This window comes from Rattus norvegicus, chromosome 10 (assembly GCF_036323735.1).
Source record: "Rattus norvegicus strain BN/NHsdMcwi chromosome 10, GRCr8, whole genome shotgun sequence".
NCBI lineage: Eukaryota > Metazoa > Chordata > Mammalia > Rodentia > Muridae > Rattus > Rattus norvegicus.
The window spans coordinates 1,941,162-1,962,178 of record NC_086028.1 but is presented as its reverse complement, the minus strand read 5'-3'; the positions used below and the strand labels follow the sequence as shown (position 1 = coordinate 1,962,178).

Below are 21,017 nucleotides of genomic sequence, written 5' to 3'. Positions count from 1 at the left end.
TATTTGTTTCCCTGCGGTCTAACTTCTTGAGTTCTTTGTATATTTTGGATATAAGGCCTCTATCTGTTGTAGGATTGGTAAAGATCTTTTCCCAATCTGTTGGTTGCCGTTTTGTCCTAACCACAGTGTCCTTTGCCTTACAGAAGCTTTGCAGTTTTATGAGATCCCATTTGTCGATTCTTGATCTTAGAGCATAAGCCATTGGTGTTTTGTTTTTTTTTTTTTTTTTGGTTCTTTTTTTTTTTTTTTTTCCGGAGCTGGGGACCGAACCCAGGGCCTTGCGCTTCCTAGGCAAGCGCTCCTCCACTGAGCTAAATCCCCAATCCCACCATTGGTGTTTTATTCAGGAAATTTTTTCCAGTGCCCATGTGTTCCAGATGCTTCCCTAGTTTTTCTTCTATTAGTTTGAGTGTGTCTGGTTTGATGTGGAGGTCCTTGATCCACTTGGACTTAAACTTTGTACAGGGTGATAAGCATGGATCGATCTGCATTCTTCTACATGTTGCCCTCCAGTTGAACCAGCACCATTTGCTGAAAATGCTATCTTTTTTCCATTGGATGGTTTTGGCTCCTTTGTCAAAAATCAAGTGACCATAGGTGTGTGGGTTCATTTCTGGGTCTTCTATCTGTCTGTCTCTGTACCAATACCATGCAGTTTTTATCACTATTGCTCTGTAATACTGCTTGAGTTCAGGGATAGTGATTCCCCCTGAAGTCCTTTTATTGTTGAGGATAGTTTTAGCTGTCCTGGGTTTTTTGTTATTCCAGATGAATTTGCAAATTGTTCTGTCTAACTCTTTGAAGAATTGGATTGGTATTTTGATGGGGATTGCATTGAATCTGTAGATTGCTTTTGGCAAAATGGCCATTTTTACTAAATTAATCCTGCCAATCCATGAGCATGGGAGATCTTTCCATCTTCTGAGGTCTTCTTCAATTTCTTTCCTCAGTGTCTTGAAGTTCTTATTGTACAGATCTTTTACTTGCTTGGTTAAAGTCACACCGAGGTACTTTATATTATTTGGGTCTATTATGAAGGGTGTCGTTTCCCTAATTTCTTTCTCGGCTTGTTTCTCTTTTGTATAGAGGAAGGCAACTGATTTATTTGAGTTAATTTTATACCCAGCCACTTTGCTGAAGTTGTTTATCAGCTTTAGTAGTTCTCTGGTGGAACTTTTGGGATCACTTAAATATACTATCATGTCATCTGCAAATAGTGATATTTTGACCTCTTCTTTTCCGATCTGTATCCCCTTGATCTCCTTTTGTTGTCTGATTGCTTTGGCTAGAACTTCAAGAACTATATTGAATAAGTAGGGAGAGAGTGGGCAGCCTTGTCTAGTCCCTGATTTTAGTGGGATTGCTTCAAGTTTCTCTCCATTTAGTTTAATGTTAGCAACTGGTTTGCTGTATATGGCTTTTACTATGTTTAGGTATGGGCCTTGAATTCCTATTCTTTCCAGGACTTTTATCATGAAGGGGTGTTGAATTTTGTCAAATGCTTTCTCAGCATCTAATGAAATGATCATGTGGTTTTGTTCTTTCAGTTTGTTTATATAATGGATCACGTTGATGGTTTTCCGTATATTAAACCATCCCTGCATGCCTGGGATGAAGCCTACTTGATCATGGTGGATGATTGTTTTGATGTGCTCTTGAATTCGGTTTGCCAGAATTTTATTGAGTATTTTTGCATCGATATTCATAAGGGAAATTGGTCTGAAGTTCTCTTTCTTTGTTGTGTCTTTGTGTGGTTTAAGTATAAGAGTAATTGTGGCTTCGTAGAAGGAATTCGGTAGTGCTCCATCTGTTTCAATTTTGTGGAATAGTTTGGATAATATTGGTATGAGGTCTTCTATGAAGGTTTGATAGAATTCTGCACTAAACCCGTCTGGACCTGGGCTCTTTTTGGTTGGCAGACCTTTAATGACTGCTTCTATTTCCTTAGGAGTTATGGGGTTGTTTAACTGGTTTATCTGTTCCTGATTTAACTTCGATACCTGGTATCTGTCTAGGAAATTGTCCATTTCCTGAAGAATTTCAAGTTTTGTTGAATATAGGTTTTTATAGTAAGATCTGATGATTTTTTGAATTTCCTCTGAATCTGTAGTTATGTCTCCCTTTTCATTTCTGATTTTGTTAATTTGGACGCACTCTCTGTGTCCTCTCGTTAGTCTGGCTAAGGGTTTATCTATCTTGTTGATTTTCTCAAAGAACCAACTTTTGGTTCTGTTGATTCTTTCTATGGTCCTTTTTGTTTCTACTTGGTTGATTTCAGCTCTGAGTTTGATTATTTCCTGCCTTCTACTCCTCCTGGGTGTATTTGCTTCTTTTTGTTCTAGAGCTTTTAGGTGTGCTGTCAAGCTGCTGACATATGCTCTTTCCTGTTTCTTTCTGCAGGCACTCAGCGCTATGAGTTTTCCTCTTAGCACAGCTTTCATTGTGTCCCATAAGTTTGGGTATGTTGTATCTTCATTTTCATTAAATTCTAAAAAGTTTTTAATTTCTTTCTTTATTTCTTCCTTGACCAGGTTATCATTGAGTAGAGCATTGTTCAATTTCCACGTATATGTGGGCATTCTTCCCTTATTGTTATTGAAGACCAGTTTTAGGCCGTGGTGGTCCGATAGCACGCATGGGATTATTTCTATCTTTCTGTACCTGTTGAGGCCCGTTTTTTGACCAATTATATGGTCAATTTTGGAGAAAGTACCATGAGGAGCTGAGAAGAAGGTATATCCTTTTGCTTTAGGATAGAATGTTCTATAAATATCCGTTAAGTCCATTTGGCTCATGACTTCTCTTAGTCTGTCGACATCACTGTTTAATTTCTGTTTCCATGATCCATTGATGAGAGTGGTGTGTTGAAATCTCCCACTATTATTGTGTGAGGTGCAATGTGTGCTTTGAGCTTCAGTAAGGTTTCTTTTACGTATGTAGGTGCCCTTGTATTTGGGGCATAGATATTTAGGATTGAGAGTTCATCTTGGTGGATTTTTCCTTTGATGAATATGAAGTGTCCTTCCTTATCTTTTTTGATGACTTTTAGTTGGAAATTGATTTTATTTGATATTAGAATGGCTACTCCAGCTTGCTTCTTCTGACCATTTGCTTGGAAAGTTGTTTTCCAGCCTTTCACTCTGAGGTAGTGTCTGTCTTTGTCTCTGAGGTGTGTTTCCTGTAGGCAGCAGAATGCAGGGTCCTCGTTGTGTATCCAGTTTGTTAATCTATGTCTTTTTATTGGGGAGTTGAGGCCATTGATATTGAGAGATATTAAGGAATAGTGATTATTGCTTCCCGTTATATTCATATTTGGATGTGAGGTTATGTTTGTGTGCTTTCATTCTCTTTGTTTTGTTGCCAAGACGATTAGTTTCTTGCTTCTTCTAGGGTATAGCTTGCCTCCTTATGTTGGGCTTTACCATTTATTATCCTTTGTAGTGCTGGATTTGTGGAAAGATATTGTGTAAATTTGGTTTTGTCATGGAATATCTTGGTTTCTCCATCAATGTTAATTGAGAGTTTTGCTGGATACAGTAACCTGGGCTGGCATTTGTGTTCTCTTAGGGTCTGTATGACATCAGTCCAGGATCTTCTGGCCTTCATAGTTTCTGTCGAGAAGTCTGGTGTGATTCTGATAGGTCTCCCTTTATATGTTACTTGACCTTTTTCCCTTACTGCTTTTAATATTCTTTCTTTCTTTTGTGCGTTTGGTGTTTTGACAATTATGTGACGGGAGGTGTTTCTTTTCTGGTCCAATCTATTTGGAGTTCTGTAGGCTTCTTGTATGCCTATGGGTATCTCTTTTTTTAAGTTAGGGAAGTTTTCTTCTATGATTTCGTTGAAGATATTTACTGGTCCTTTGAGCTGGGAGTCTTCACTCTCTTCTATACCTATTATCCTTAGGTTTGATCTTCTCATTGAGTCCTGGATTTCCTGTATGTTTTGGACCAGTAGCTTTTTCTGCTTTACATTATCTTTGACAGTTGAGTCAATGATTTCTATGGAATCTTCTGCTCCTGAGATTCTCTCTTCCATCTCTTGTATTCTGTTGGTGAAGCTTGTATCTACAGCTCCTTGTCTCTTCTTTTGGTTTTCTATATCCAGGGTTGTTTCCATGTGTTCTTTCTTGATTGCTTCTATTTCCATTTTTAATTCCTTCAACTGTTTGATTGTGTTTTCCTGGAATTCTTTCAGGGATTTTTGTGTCTCCTCTCTATGGGCTTCTACTTGTTTATTTATGTTTTCCTGGAATTCTTTCAGGCATTTTTGCGATTCCTCTCTGTAGGCTTCTACTTGTTCTCTAAGGGTGTTCTTCACGTCTTTCTTGAAGTCCTCCAGCATCATGATCAAAAATGATTTTGGAACTAGATCTTGCTTTTCTGGTGTGTTTGGATATTCCATGTTTGTTTTGATGGGAGAATTGGGCTCCGATGGTGCCATGTAGTCTTGGTTTCTGTTGCTTGCGTTCCTGTGCTTGCCTCTCGCCATCAGATTATCTCTAGTGTTACTTTGTTCTGCTATTTCTGACAGTGGCTAGACTGTCCTATAAGCCTGTGTGTCAGGAGTGCTGTAGACCTGTTTTCCTCTCTTTCAGTCAGTTATGGGGACAGAGTGTTCTGCTTTCCGGCGTGTGGTTTTTCCTCTCTACAGGTCTTCAGCTGTTCCTGTGGGCCTGTGTCTTGAGTTCACCAGGCAGCTTTCTTGCAGCAGAAAAGTTGGTCTTACCTGTGGTCCCGGGGCTCAAGTTCGCTCGTGGGGTGCTGCCCACGGGCTCTCTGCAGCGGCAGCAACCAGGAAGACCTGTGCTGCCGTTTCCGGGAGCTTCAGTGCACCAGGGTTCCAGATGGTCTTTGGCTTTTTCCTCTGGCGTCCGAGATGTGTGTGCAGAGAGCAGTCTCTTCTGGTTTCCCAGGCTTGTCTGCCTCTCTGAAGGTTAAGCTCTCCCTCCCACGGGATTTGGGTGCAGAGAACTGTTTATCCGGTCTGTTTCCTTCTGGTTCTGGTGGTGTCTCAGGCACAGGGGTCCTGCCGCTCCTGGGCCCTCCCCCACGGGAGCCCAGAGGCCTTATACAGTTTCCTCTTGGGCCAGGGATGTGGGCAGGGGTGAGCAGTGTTGGTGGTCTCTTCCTCTCTGCAGCCTCAGGAGTGCCCACCTGACCAGGCGGTTGGGTCTCTCTCTCACAGAGTCTGGGGGCAGAGAGCTGCTGCGGGCCGGGATCCCGCTCCTTTATTTTTTGAGGTAAGGATCTCTGGGTCTCACCTGGAACTCACCAACTTAGAGCCATGTAAAAAGTCCCATGTGTCTGGAAATGTCAGCACAGTATAGGGGAGAACAAGGAAGGACTGGCTTGCAGATTGCCAGAGGAATAAGAGAGAGGAACACCTGACATCCTCCTCTTCTATGGGCAGGGTGTGCGCAACATACACACACACACACACACACACACACACACACACGCACGCACGCACACACAGACACACAATGGGCCTTACCCTAAACACTGGTGATCTCTGGCACTTCAGGGTAGACAAGGTCTTGTGAACTTAGCTAAGCACCAATAAATAGTTCTTTCTGACCAAGTAGTTACCACACCGATACCCATGAGCTGGGTAGGGGGCTTACCTTCCTATCAATGAGAAATCAAAGACAAATTCTGTAAACAACATGTACTGGAAATGACTAAGCTGAACACACAAGATGGAGAGCAAACACGATATCCATTCTGTTTATATAAGGTAAAATTGACATCATGAAACTACCTTTCCATCAAAGAATGCAGGCCTTGCTAAGAAATCACGCCTGCCTTCTATTTCTCTGCATTACTCTCCCCATTTCCTGCTGTGGTAACGTCTATCTAAAATTCATAGTGCTCATTTTCTTGCTTGTTTTGTTTTTCTTGTCTGTCTGTCATCTGTCTGTCTGTCTGATGCAGGATTCTGATGAAGTCTTCTCGCTTTGAACTTGGTATGTAGCTACTCTGGCCTTGAACTCCTGATCCTCCTGTCTCCACCTCCCAAGTGCTGGGATTAGATGTTTGTGCCACTATGCCTGGCTTGTAAATGTTTGCTTTTGAACTTGATAAAACAGAAGCCATAGACTTGGGACTTGTGTTCCCACCCACATTATATCACTAAGATGTGTCTAGTTCTTTGTCCACATGTGTTTTCTCATCTTTCATCATGTGATCATCCTGAGGTTGATTGCGTACCTTCCCTGTTCATGGCTCTTGGCTGTGGTAAAGAGGACTTTTGGCCCTCGAATACTCTTACTCCTGCAGCCTGCTGTCACACCTGACCTGCACACTTTGCTTTGAGTAAAACTTCCTTGCTGCTATGCAGAAAGAGACAGATATGGATGCAAAGAGGGTGGAGAACAAGAGAGACCACACATGGGTGCGTGCAGGAATGTGAGATAACTCACTTTTTAATGTTTGTCTCTTGATACTCGTCACTGGTACAATATTCTGGGTAATGTGTGAGCTGATCAACTTTAATCAAAGATGGATTGAATTGTCTCCTGAAGCATGTAACCACTGGAAGCAGCCGTGTGGCTCTACTCCACATGAACCGTATCACTGTGCTCTTCATTCATCCTCCTTTGCCTGAGGTATGTCTTGGCCTCCTGTGCTGCCTCTGTGATGGAGGCCCGTGCTTTATGTGTCCTTTTCTGGTTTCTTGTGTTTCATACTAACTGCTGACATTTCTTTCTCTTCTGTTGGTAAGAGAATTCTCACGAATGTCTTCACCCTCCTTACAGTGTCCTCTGGTGGCAGTTTTGATATTAACATGGCCGCTATCCTCCGCTTCTCTTTTGGCCTTTTTGTATTCTCATAAATCCCTCCTAACTGAAGCTCAGAAAGTTCACTTATAGTTTCTTTTCAAGTTTTCAAAATTTGCCTTTGACATTTAAGTTCCACATCTAGGGCGGATTTTGTTTTTTGACCCCATACTACTAGGAAGTAATCTGATTTCATTTTTCCTATGGATAAACAAATTTCCCAGTCTTCATTTTTTTTTTTTAGGTTGATCTGTCAAAATTCAACATTTTACAAATTCAAGTTTTTAAGTTTTTACTTCTATACTATTGGCCTATTTGTTTATATCTGCCTTATCACTACACTGAATTTTGTTTTGAGACGGGGTTTATGCTGTAGCCTAGACTGGCCTTGAACTTGTGGTTATTCTCCTTTTTAAGACTCCACCCTAACCCTAGCCTGTAACCCCTACCCCTCTAACCTGTTGGGCGAATACTCCTACCTGTACTTGTCTTAATCTGCACTAAATGAAAGTGAAGAATACATTTCCACAGGTGAGGCCCGGCCCCATAGACCTCAAATTCATGGCAGCCCCGCCTGCCCGCCTCATCGTTTCTATAGTGCACTACAGGCGTGCACTGCCAGCATAACCTGGCTCTGTTTGTGTGTTTGTTTTGTCTTTTTTGGTGGGGAGAAGGGGGCTGTTTTCATTTTAATTCCTCCAATCTTTAGTTATAATGCCCCCTGCCCCCTGCAGTCAATCTGTAGATCAATTTCAGAAGGGATCTATATAAATATAATACAGTTGCCAACTAGAGAGATTTCGATTGACAATAAAGCTGTTTGTTTTTCTACTTTTATTGTTTGTTTTCTGTGCAATCCTGGCTGACCTAAAACTCATTATGTAGACCAGGCTACTTCAGGTAATCCTTCTGCCTCTGTCCCTAAAGTCTTAACATTAGAGAAATACACTCAATGCAGCTGCATACCTGTGGAGGTCAGAGGATACCTTGGTTGTTTGAGTCATGCACCACCACATCTATAAGACATTAAGATTTTGTGTGTGTATGTGTTTGTGTGTGTTATGTGTGTCCACTCAGTGCAACTGTGCAACTGCATACCTTGGTTGTTTGAATTAGGGCCTCATTATGGCAGCATTATGCCAGGCTAGCCTGTCAGTGACTTTCTGGGGATATTCTTGTTTCCACCTCCAATCTGGATGTAGAAGCACTGGGATTTCAGACAGTCAGCCTTACATGGGTTCTAGAGATTCAAACTCAGACACTCATGCGTTTTACCTCCTGAACTACCTCTGAGCCCCAAGGTTCTTAACAAAAATTTAAAAATCTAATAGGAAATCATAGTGAGTCCTGTTATTTCATATGCCAGCTGTCTTAGTTTGGGTTTCTGTTGCTGCAATGAAGCACCATAACCAAAAGCAAATTGGGGAAGAAAGTGTTTATTCTGCTTACACTTCCACATCATATTCTACCACCAAAGGCAGTGAGGGCAAGAACTCAAGCAGGGCAGGAACCTGTACACAGGAGTTGATGCAGAGGCCATGGAGGGTGCTGCTTACTGGCTTTCTCCCCATGGCTTGCTCAGCCTGCTTCTTTTTTTTTTTTTTTTTCCCGGAGCTGGGGACCGAACCCAGGGCCTTGCGCTTGCTAGGCAAGCGCTCTACCACTGAGCTAAATCCCCCCCCCGGGGGGCCCTCCCTCATTAATCACTAATTAAGAAAATACTTTTACAGGTCTGCCTACAAACCTGATCTTATGGAGAATTTTTTAAATTTATGTTTCCTTCTCTTGGATGGCTTTAGCTTGTGTCAAGTAGACATAAAACTATCCAGCAAACCAACTAAAAAAGTTAATTAAATGTAAGTAAAAAGGAGAACTCAACATTTTAAGTAATTCATTAAAACTCCCAACACAGGATTTTATGACATTTGTCAACCTCAGTAAGTAAATGCCTGCCTGCAAATACACAGTAGACAGAATGTCATTTTCAAACTAGCTCTGCTGTGGAACTTCTCTGACAATCTGTGGTCACCAGAACATCCATTGCTCTGGGGCTTGTGAAGATTAGATACTGAGATGTTTGCCAAGTGACTAGACAACAGACCAGGCACAAGACATGAGGTTATTATGTGAGAACAACCTTACTTGCCTACAGGGAAACAGGGTAGACTCCCACTGTGTTTGATCTCCCATTGGCTTTGACAAAGTGGTGAGAGCAAAAGAGGGCCTTAAATCATTTCCTTGACTAATCTGGAGAAGTCGAGTGTCACCAGGTTGCCCTGATGCATGCATCTTCTAACAGGCAAGCTGGATGTTAAAGGCCTGGGTTGACAGCCAATTCATTTTGCTGGCTCATCCATCAGAGGCCTGGCTCCCAGCCAGACCTTGGCTTCTTATATAAAGGCCCAGAGTTGCACCGCTGTGGAACTTGACAGAATGCTGGTAAATCATTGCCATGTGAAGCCAGCGGTGAGAAACACTGTTATCTGTTTCCCCTTTCAAGTGACCCCGATTCCAATGTGCTCCCTGTTTGTTAGGGAACTGTGGCTGGGACACAGTGACTGGGAGAGTGGAATTACTACTGAGCACACTAGCTTGCTGTCCCCTGGCTCTCTCATTGCCCCAGCTGCTGCAGGGATGCTGATCTGAGCCTGCTCTTCTCCTTGGGAATGCACATTCTACTCCAGAGAGGGGTTATTGTGAGTGCTCTGGAAAAAACTTCCAACCAATGAGGGAATTTCAGGGAGACCAGAAGAGCCTCAAACCTTGGCTTCTGAGACACACTCATGGTGCTGGTCTGTCACTCCAGTGCTGACTTCCACCACATCTCTCTACAGAGGTCTGCTGTGACACACTCATGGTGCTGGTCTGTCACTCCAGTGCTGACTTCCACCACAGCTCTTCACAGAGAGGTCTGCTGTGACTCAGGGCTTTTGTTGGGAACGCACAGTTTGCTAACAATTCCTGCGGTTTCTTTGGTAAATGTTGTGTAATATGAAACTTCTCTTGTAGGTCTCGTGCTGGAGGCTTTCCACAGAGATCTCTGGTCCCGTTAGGTGCACGGGTTCAGGAGAAGGCTCCCCTTCTCAGGCAGAGAAGGGAACGGTTTTGCTGTCTCGCTGCTGGTATTGCTCCGCCTTCGTTTCTGGCTTGGCTGAGCCAGCAAGAGACTGACTAGCTGACCAGGGGTCCAGGGGAGCTTCTGGCTGCGATTTCGGGAAAGCATATCTCTTCCCCAAATGGCAGTGTTACAGCTCTTATGACAGAAGCTCTCAGATGATGGAATAATTCCTGCACACCTTTAATCTTTCTGGATAGGATTCTTAAATACAGTCTGGGAGAGGGTCAGGATCTGGCAGTGGGTACTTCCTATTGATTTGGCCTAAGATCTTGGGAATACCTCATCTACATGTTCAGGGGCATGGTCCTGCTTCTACTGACTGATCTGTCTTGAGCCTCTGTAACCTGTTGTCAAGTCCTCACTTGTGGAGGAGGGGCTTGGGGCGTTGCCCTACGTGACTGATCTGTCTCAAACTTCTCTACAGTCGGTTGTGAGGGCCTGTAGCTATGTGAGGGGCCTGATTTCCTAGGAGAGTGGGAATGTTCCTGCCGTTCTTTTTAAGGTCCCCAGGGATTCAACCTATATGGACCAGGAATCAGGATACCTTTCACAACCATCCGCCCTATACTCCCTAATTACCTTGAAGTGTTTTACCTCTTTAACTATGAAAAGTATAATAAACCGTTTAGTAAAATTTTGTATGTTTCGAAGAATTTGAGATTTTTCCTCTGTAAGGATATTTGTGTGTGTGTGTGATATTCTTTATTTGTGAATGGTGTTCATAGGATGTGAGTGGAGTACTTGTTAGTGTGTGTCCTCATGTGTTCATGAATACTCATATGTGGAATGGAATGTGGACATCAACAAAGGGCATGTTTCTTCCACACCTACGCTTTTGAGACAGCATCCCTTTGTGATCCTGAAACTCACTGATTTGGCTAAGATGGCTGACCAGTGAGCCTCAGGGGTCTGCATGTGCCCATGCCTGTGCACAGCTCTGGGTGACAGGAGCACACAAACCCCCGTGACTTTTTACACAGGTGCTGAGGATCCTGATGTAGCTTCTTCTGCTTATACAACAGGCACTTTACTCACGGGCCCCTCTCCTCCTTCCTCTTACTTTAATATTTGGATGTCTAAATATTTCAGGTGTGGCATGAAACGAACTGTTGTGCTGAGAAGTTTAGTCAAATCTGGGCCATTTTAAGGTTTAAAAATGTCAACTCTTGCACCGTATGTCATCTGCCTCTTGAACTTTGCCTTCTTTTCCTTGGATTTAAGGTTCCTGGTACATGGGAGTCTGTTTTTACTTCTTCCTGTAGGCCAAATTATCCTGGGACTCACTGTGTAGCATAGGCTGGCCTTAGACTGTCACCCCATGCCCTGACCCTCTGAATGTGGGGTTTTGAGCCTGTGTCACAAAGCCTAGCCCATTGTTCAATTCTGAGGTTCCCTGAGACTCTGTGTCCATCTGCCTTTATGCATCCACTTGTGTATGTATTTTGAACTCAGCCAGGTGCAGACATACAAACTGTGACCATCATGGAACTGGAGCAGCTACTTAGGGATCAAGACTGCCCCTGATGGGATGGCCAGGCTCTACAAATGCTAGGGATAACTATGGCTGGGTGGACTGACTAGTGCTGTGTCAACTTGTCACAAGCTGGAGTTATCACAGAGAAAGGAGCCTCAGTTGAGGAAATGCCTCCATGAGACCCAGCTGTAAGGCATTTGCTCCACTAGTGATCAAGGCGGGGAGGACCCAGCCCATTGTGGGTGGTGCCATCCCTAGGCTGGTGGTCTTGGGTTCTGTAAGAGAGCAAGCTGAGTAAGCCAGTGGAAGCAACCCAGTAACATCAATTCATGGCCTCCTGCCCTGCTTGCATTCCAGTCCTGACTTCCTTTGGTGATGAACAGAAATATGGAAGTGTAAGCTGAATAAACCCTTTCCTCCCCGACTTGCTTCTTGGTCATGATGTTTGTGCAGGAATCGGAACCCTGACTAAGACAGTGGGCAAGGAAAGCACATGCTCAAACTGCACCCATTATGATGGAGGCTTCCACCCAGGATGGGCCTCCTATCTGTCCTTACTGCTACTGTGCTCCATCCACCAACCTCGAGGAAGGAGCAGCATGCATTTGGAACACCAGTAACCAGACCAGAACTGGCTCAGAGCTCAGGGGAAAAGCACTTGCTTTGGGTGCTCCAGGCCCTGGGCTCTGTGCTTAGTGGTGCAAACCTATCAACAAAAAAAATAAAAACAACTGACCTGCCATCTGTGCAATGGGGGGAACAGGGGCAGTCTTTAAAAGTGGAGGTTGAAGACAAATGTCAAAAAATATGGAATTCCTGGAATTGAGGCAGAGGGCAGCAGGAAGGGCCCCAGCATTTGGATGACCTGGTGTTGAGTGTTGGTAGAGTAAACTGTAGGTAATCCCAGACCTCTATAACATTGATTTTTCATTGTGTATGGATAGGGTTGGGGGAGGTCAGAAGGTAATCTCAGGTGTTGGTTCTTGGCTTCGGTGCCTTCCACTTTTGTTTGGGTAGGGTTTGTCATTGGCCTGGAACTTTGCCATGTAGACTAGAATAGCCAGCCTTCAAGCTTCCTGGGATCTACCTGTCTCTGTCTCTTAGGTCTTCACTGCTGGGATTGCTGGTACATGCCACTCTTCCTGGTTTGTGTTTTGGTTTTGGGGCGGGGCGGGGTGGGGTGGGGTTGTTCATGCTTGTAAAGCATTTACTTTACTGAACGAGCTGTCTTTCCCAGCCTGTTGTTCCTCTTTAAAGACAATTCCTGTCTCATGGGCATACGTGGAACAGAGTAGCTATGGAACATGGAACTCGGACACATAGCAGAGCTGTTTTGGTGACATACCAGTATGCATGTAGCCTTGGCACCACTTGGTTTTTAATAGTGAGAGTTTGCATTTGGTACCTACAGGTTGCTTGTTTTCCCTTTCTTTCCTGAAAATGAAATGTTTTCAGGCTATCTTGCTAGCTGTAGATACCTACAGCATCAGTGTTTTCACTTATGTCTCTGCAGTGCTTCCCAGTTTGCAAAGCACTGGGGGAGGCTGAGCAACAGTGACATGAGGGCTGGGGACGTCTCAGGCCATGCTTCCTAAGTGTGCCTTTTTCTCTTCCTCATAGCTGTTAATACCAGTAAGTATGCTGAAAGTTATCGGATCCAGACCTACGCTGAGTATGTGGGAAAGAAGCAGGAAAGCAAGCAGGTCAAGAGGAAGTGGACAGAAGACAGTTGGAAGGAGGTGGACAGAAAGCGGCCCCACGTGCCGGGCCCCTGTTACCACACCAACAGGTGAGCACCTGGCTGGCAGGGGCTTGAGCTATTCCAGCACTGGTCTTCCTGGTGCCTCCTAGATGAGTGTAAGTACCTGACTCTTGTGAGGAAAATACTTTTGCTCTAGCTTTTTACATCATACCATAAGCAGCTGTGATTACCGCTTGATCTTTGTGTTAGTAGCATCTGTTGCTGCTGCTTCTTCTCCTCTTCCTCCTCCTCTTCTTCCTTCTGTTCTTTCTCTTCCCCTCCTCCTCCCCCTCCTCCTCCCCTTCCTCCTCTTCCTCTTCTTGCCATGTAGCCCAGGTTGTCCTTAAATTCACAGACCTCTTTGGTGCTAGAAATGTGTACTAGCTTATGAATGTTCTAGTTCCTTACACTTGCCAGGTTATATAGACCCCAGCTTTTCCCACTAACTCTCCTGCAACACCCTCAAGGCAGACAGAATATATTCTATTCCCATTTTAGGAGTAGGGAAATGGAGGTTCAGTGAGCTGCATAGCAATATAGTGAGAGGTCAGATTAGACTTGCTTCTGTTGACATCTAGTTTCTTCCTTTCCCAGGTGCCAAGTACCGTATGCCTCCTCCTAGATCCAGGTAGATACTCATACTGTTGTGTGCCTGGGTGTGTGCAGCTCAGGCAGTAGAGCATTGATCTAGCCCAAGGCCCCAAGTTCATTCCTAATAACACAAAATAAGCAGGTAGATAAGCAGGCACATAGAAAAAGCATTAATTTAGCCTATTTGCTTTATCTTTGAAAAAGGAATTATATAGTATTATGTTTGCCTTTTCTTCAAAAAATTTTTTTGTTTCTGAGATTTGGTCTTATATGCATATGCATTGACTTTTAAAATTTTTTATTGTTGAGTACTATTTATTTGGGTTGGTGGACATTTTGGATGGTTTCTAGTTTGAGAGACTATTTGCTGTGATGTTGTATATGTGAAACAATACAGTCAGCATGTTTTCCTTTCTCTTAAGTGAGTAGGACTAGGGACTTGGGGATAGATGGCATCTATGTGTTTGTTAAGCTTTAAGCTTCGTAGAAACATTTGCAGCCCACCAGTAATGTGTGAGTTCCATTGCCTCACATACTTGCCCACCTTTAATGCTACAGTTTCCATCTCAGCTATTCTAGACTGTGAGCTAGCATCACATCACGGATCCAATTGTAGCTCTCTCTGACTAATGCAGTAGCCTACATTTCATTTTTGCATTGCTAGGACTCTAGTCAGCTCTGTGCTGAGCTGCTGCAGCTCCAGCCCTTGGCTGCCTTTTTTAATATTCTTGTTGGCCATCAGGTATCCTCTTTTAGAGGTTTATTAAGTGTCATACCCCCACCCCCAGACTGTGTTGACTGTTTCTTTCTGTTGACTTGTAGTTATTCTAAGTGTTCTGGATCAGAAATATGCACTGAATACTTATAGCTTGTGATTGGTTTGCTTATTCGATTTTTAGTGATATCTCTTACTGAGCAGATATTTTAAAGTCTTGTGGTAGTTCGAATGACAGTGCCCCTCATAGGCTTTGCCATTTTAGAGATTGGCCCTCATTTGGTGGTGCTGTCTTGTGGGGCTTAGGAGGGATGGCCTCACTGGAGGCAGTGTGTTACTTGGGAAGGCTTGGAACTTTCGAAGACTTGTACCATGAGACAGTTTGCTTTCTGCTTCATGCCTGAGGTTTAAGATGTGCACTCTCAGCTTGTTGCCCCAGCCACCATGCCTGCTGCCGCCACACTTCCCCATGTGTGAGCACCCAGCACAGTATCTACATGGGATCTAGCAAGGAGGCAGCAATATAATTGATTCCTAGTTATATTATAGGTATTTGTTGGCTCTATCCTCATACATAGAAAACAGTTTCATAACGAGTGGCAATACATTACTATTATAATTGTTTTTTGGCACTTTTGTATTTGAACATTCACCTCCACTATGATCTGGAGGTTGGGGTTTGGAGTTCAGTGGTACAATGCTTGACTACTAGATACAAGACCCTAGGTTTGAGCCCCTAGTGCTGTAAAAAAATAATAATAATAATAAATAAATAAAAAGAATGTGTGGTTTAAAGTCACTTAAAGTAATTCCTTTCTGTGTGGGTCACCTGTAAATTCAATAATCGCATAGGTCTGGTTCTTTGCTCCCAAGGATTCTGTTTCTCATCGTCTAAAGGTGCTGTAATGGTAGAAAGCCATTGTGCACATGCAGGTGCACATCTACCAGGTGCACATCTACCAGGCAGCTTGCACTTGGAGAAGCCAGTTTTGTTCTGTGCTTACTGTTCCTTTCAGGTTTCCAACTGTGCAGAGACCACACCCCCATGGTGGCTGCTCGAATGGGAAGCCCCACTTAGAGCCCTGTAGTGCTGCCTTCTATATGATGCACTTTTCTGCTTCTGGATCCCCCTTTGAAATGGAACTACAAAGCAAGGGGCTTCAGTTTCTGCAGGTTCCTTGGTGAGAACATATTCATGAATTACACCTGGATATTTGAATTCTTGTCTACACTGTAAACCTTATAGTAAAGTTCATGGAAACTGTGCCTAGTGAAACTCAGTTCAGGCTGAAGCAGTAGAATTGCTATGAGTTAGAGGCCAGCCTTAGCTACAGGTAGGTCTTTGTCTCAAAGACACAAACCTCCAAAATAAACCAACAAAACTTATGACTGTCCTTTTGTCCCATTGTACCATTGTCTTCACCATTTCCCTTTCTTCTCTCTTTCCTGCCCGACAGCTAAACTTATGACTGTCCTTTTGTCCCATTGTATCATTGTCTTCACCATTTCCCTTTCTTCTTTCTTTCCTGCCTGACAGCTAAAGGTCACTGGCTTAAAGGTCACTTGGTGTTTCCTGCTCTATCTGTAGACTGATGTGGAAATGAAACAGGTCCTTTCTGTCTGGGTGCCATGCTGGGGCTTTTCTTCAGTGTGTTTCATTGGTATCAGTTGGTAAAAACATGGTCTTTAAATTTTTTAAAGAAGAGATCTAGGCGAGTTAGAATAAAATTTTACAGTAGAATTTGACTTGAAGCTTTTCTCATGAGGAAAGAACCTTGGAGACCTAGGACAAGGGCTTAGGCAGAGAATCATGCCCCTCCTGTTCATCTGTCACAGGGTTCATCTGTTACATACTTCCTGTGGGATGCTGGGATTGAGCCCAGTGCTGCATGCAAGCCAGTAAAGCAGTTGCTCTATCACCGAGCCACACCCTCAGCCCTTTGCGCGTTCTGCATCTGGTCTTCCCTCGTGTTTGGGAGAGTTGACAGCTCACTGTCGGCTTTTCACATGGAAGTCTGACTTCATCTTACCAGGATTTAGAGTCACCTCTGCAGGCTGTGGTGAAACCCTGCAGCAGGAGATAGCACAGTTTGGTTTATGAAAGTCCCCACGTGTGTTTTTAGGGCTTATTTATTTTCTGGTGCTAGAGACTAACCCTGGTGCATGCTAAGCAAGAGCTCTGCAGTGCAGCCCCTTTTAGAGCTTAGTCTCTGGGGTTTTTGGCATTATAGTTTTGAAGTTGAGTTTTTAAAAGAATCTGCAACTGTTTCATTAAAATTTAGAATATTTTGGCAATGGCGTATCTTTCTTTAAAATTGAAAACACAGAAAGTTTTGTGATTATCTCTACCAAATGCTTCCAATGTGTAGAATCTGGAATTTGGCACTGAGTGCTAGCTTTAACATGTTAAATTGGCATGTCATCTGGGGAGTTTATTTTAAGTAAGTTGAGACTAAGTCTGACGTCTTGCACTTGAGTTGCTTTTGATGTGGTTGGAATACTTTTGTATTTTCTAGTAGCAGTAATTTGAGAATTAATGTTTTCTTGTCAAATTTTCTTGTTATTTACTTGATTAACCATAATTAAAGGTCCTTGCCAATGTCCAGTTACTCACATTTATCTCCCTGTGTGCATGATTTTTTTACAGTGTAATGAATGAGTGTCGATGACCTTTGACACAGATTACCCTCACACATTTGGTTACAGGAAGTAGAGTACTGTGTCTCCATGACTGGTAACTAAACACAGAACAAATTTCTTGTTTGAATTTCTCAGATGACATATGCTTGGCCTTATTTTTCTATTTTGATAATCGTATTGCTAAAATGAACTCTGAAATGTGTAAATCTGAGATTTCAGTTTGCTGGGTGTAGAAATCTTTAACATTTCTCTGGCAGCTCTCTCTTTGTAGTTTATGCTTAGCAATAATTCTGCCTGTCCACCCACAGCCAAGAAGAGCTGCAGGGTGTTTGGATTTATCAGGGGAACAAACTGGGGGGTGAAGTGACTATCAGCCATCACCAGGCTTGTTGTTTGTCTTAGATCTGAGATGTGACCCTTGGTCCATTCAGGAACCCATGAAGCAGCGCGTGGAATGCATAATTGTAATCCCAATAGTTCTAGGACATCCTGGGCTACACAGCGAATATTAGGCCAGCCAGGGCTACATGGCAAAATCTTGTCTCAAACAAACTCCTGAAGCAGGGCTTTCAGCTGTAACACTGGCTGAACACGTGCCAGCATTTGCCACCTGGGAATATACCACACCCTCCACGTGTGCACCTCTTTTTAAATGCAAAACCCATGCTAGCAGATGGGTGCTTGCTGTTTAAGCATTTAAATGACCTGTATATCTGAAGTTTTCAGAATGAGATGTGGAGTGGGTAGAACTTTATATCATAGGAACTGTGTGCACAGGACAGTATGGGTGAACCTTAAGGAACAATGGACCCTGCACAACCCTGAGTTAACAAGTAGTCATTCAGCTGATGGTGGGCTGCCCACCTGAAGCTGTTGGCCTTATGCTGACGTTCTCACTGCCCAGCCATCAGGACTGGCCTGTTCTTGCTGACTGTACCCACCTGTGTTCTTTTTCTCTCACTCCCTTGCTCCTTTTCGTTTCATACATACATGGAAGAGTTTATTTGGCTGTGGTTCCAGTGGTAGGGAAGCATGGCAGCATGATCTGGATGCTGGGAGCTCACATCCTAAACTGCAAAGAGAGAAGGAGAAGGGGAGGGAGGGAGGGAGGGGGGGAGAAAGGGGGGGATATGAATATGAGAGTGTACTGAGAATGGCTGGAGAATTTTAAAATCTCCATGCCCAACCCAGTAGCATGTTTTTTCCAGCCAAGCTGTACCTCCTGAAACAGCACCACCAACTGGGGACCAAGCATTCAAACATCTGTGCCTATGGAGCCAGTCTCATTCAGATACCACGTTCTATTCCCCACTGACTCATGACTATACAATGATACAAATGTAAATGATGACCTTTGACACAGATTACCCTCACACATTCAAACAAGAAATTTGTTCTGTGTTTAGTTACCAGTCATTGAGACACAGTACTCTACTTCCTGTAACCAACTTCAAAAGCCCCTGTAGTCTCTCAGTCTCTACACCAAAGTCTCTTCTGAGACTCAAGGCAACCTCTTGACTGAGATCCCCTATAAAATCCAAAAGTAAATTACCTACTTCCAACGTACACAGAATATACATTACCATTCTATAAAGGAGGAAAGGGAACATACTGAGGAAACACTAGACCAAGGCAAGACTAGTAAAAACTGCTGCTTTTGGAAGATTTAGGGGATTGTCTCAACATTCAGATCAGTGTCGGCCCCGACAACATGGCTGTCTTCCTTTCTCAGCACTCAGCACAGAAGCCTGCTGTCCTGGATATGCCATGCCCCAAGCACAGAGTGCATGCCACATGGTTTTCATCGTTAATCTTTGCAGCAATCCATTTTCTTTTTTGTTTTGGTTTGTTTTTTGACACGAGTATTTTGCCTACATGTATGTCTGTGTACCACATGCATGGGTGTTGGATTCTCTGAACTGGAATTACAGGTGTGAGTTGACATATGAATATTAGGAATTAAACCTCAGTCCTCTGGAAGATCAAGCAGCCAGTGCTTTTAGCCACTGAGCCATCTCTCCAGCACTACAATGATGTATTTTCTAAAACAAACTTTCTCAGAGTCAGACAACAGTAACAGACAGACTCAAGCCCTTATGCTTAGCTCAAGGAGTGGCACTGTTACCAGATGTGGCCTTGTTGGAGGCAGTGTGTCACTGTCCGGGTGGGCAATGAAACCCTCCTCCTAACCATGTGAGAATCAGTCTTCTCCTAGTGGCCTTCAGATAAAGATGTAAAACTCTCAGCTCCTCCAGCACCACACCTGCCTGAACACTGCCATGCTCTCATCTTGATGATAATGGACTGAACCACTGAACCTGTAAGCCAGCCCCAGTTAAATGTTGTCCTTATAAGAGTTGCCTTGGTCATGGTGTCTGTTCATAGCAATAAAACCCTAAGACAGAATTTGGTACCAGGGGTGGGGTATTGCTGTGATAGGCCTGCCCGTTGTTTTTGTTTGGAAGAATATGGATTTTGGGACTTTGGTATAGAAAGCGGTGGAATGTGTTAAGGGGAGCTTAATGGGCTATCTTAGCAGGAATGTGGAAGACTTTATTACTAAGAATGATTTGAACTGTGCAGATCTAGGTAAAGTAGAGAAGAATTTCAGTATGTGGCCTAGAGAATGATTTTATGGTACTTTGGTAAAGGGCTGCTTTGCCCTTGTCTGAAGAGTCTACATGGAGCTAATTCTAAAGTGAAGAGAATCAATTGTATTGACAACAGAAGTCTCAGCAAAGCCCAGCATAGACTTTATCCTCTGGTTTACTCTCATGAAGAGCATTCTGATCAAGCATAGCAAGGTTAAAAGGAAAAGATACAAAATGTATAGTTCAAGTAATACTAAAGGAGCACGAGGAAGTGAAATGGAGCTGAATCCTGTGTTCAAGGAGATAAAGAGATTAAGGGAGTGGTGATCTCAGGATAAGATCCCACCCAGATAAGATTATTGTTTGTGTTTGCAGTTGAACAAATAATAGTTTGGATTTTTAATCTGGAATGAACTACAATCCAGAAATAGAAGGCGCACTTATGATCTAGATCTTGAAGCTGGAAGACATAGGTTTTTGATCTGGATCTTAAGGAACAGTGGCCATTAAAAGCTTAGGCCCAGGCATGGTGGTACACACCTTTAATCCAAGGTGACAAAGGCTAGTGATTCTCTTGAGTTCAAGGTCAGCCTGGAACTGAGCAAGTTCTAAGTGAAGAAAAACTTAAGTCCAGGCCTGGTTGTACAGACTTTTAATCCCAGCATTCAGGAGACAAAGCCATGCAGATCTCTGAGTTCAAGGTGAGTTAACAGAGCAAGTTCCAGAACAGCCAAGCTTAGGCAATGAAGGAATTGGAAAACAGAAAGCTGGTAATAGAATTAAGAGGGACATGCTTCAGCCCCAGCAAGCAGCAGAACTTGGCAGCTTAATAGAAGGGGTTACTGGAACAATTGATGCTGGGTTAGCTGGAGCTAAGAAATTAGCAGTAATTAAGAAGAGACCAGCATCACTGAGGTGAAATCTTCTGGGAAGTGTTTTCTGAGATCACAAAGAAGCTGTGTTTTAGAGATAGCAAACATTGTACTTTGTGCTACAGCTGAACTTGGTAATGTTTAAGAATCACCCAAGTGGTACTGGTTTTGGAGGCATGAAGGGTTAAAAGCAGCAGAGGGTTGGCACTGTGAGAGACCAAGGAAAGCCATTGCTGAAGTAAATCTCAGACTCAGTTGCAGTTGTCAACCCAGGACTGAAGGGGTCATGCAAAGAAATTGAAGCTTGACATCATGAAGAGAGCCCAGGAGAAGCTATTGGTGAAGCCTAGTTGCACTGGAAGACCCCAGCATATTCTCCAATGCTAGTATCATGGGATTACCACCAAGAACAGCAGCAGCAATGGAGTGGTGCCAACCAGAGCCTAGAGTACTATAGAACACAGAGCTGGAGAAGTGCCCCAAGCCCTTTGGAG

General features: G+C 43.5%; 1 protein-coding gene across 14 annotated transcripts in view; it reads left to right on the top strand.

The window, feature by feature from the left end:
• The window catches only part of Parn (poly(A)-specific ribonuclease), a 137,920-nt gene that overhangs the window by 93,571 nt on the left and 23,332 nt on the right, over positions 1-21,017 (top strand). For 7 of the 14 annotated variants that reach the window (XM_039086248.2, XM_039086249.2, XM_039086251.2 and 4 more), the window contains 2 exons: positions 12,994-13,162; positions 15,437-15,601. In XM_039086248.2, the coding sequence (XP_038942176.1) occupies positions 12,994-13,162; positions 15,437-15,601 (334 nt within the window). 14 annotated transcript variants of the gene reach the window in all.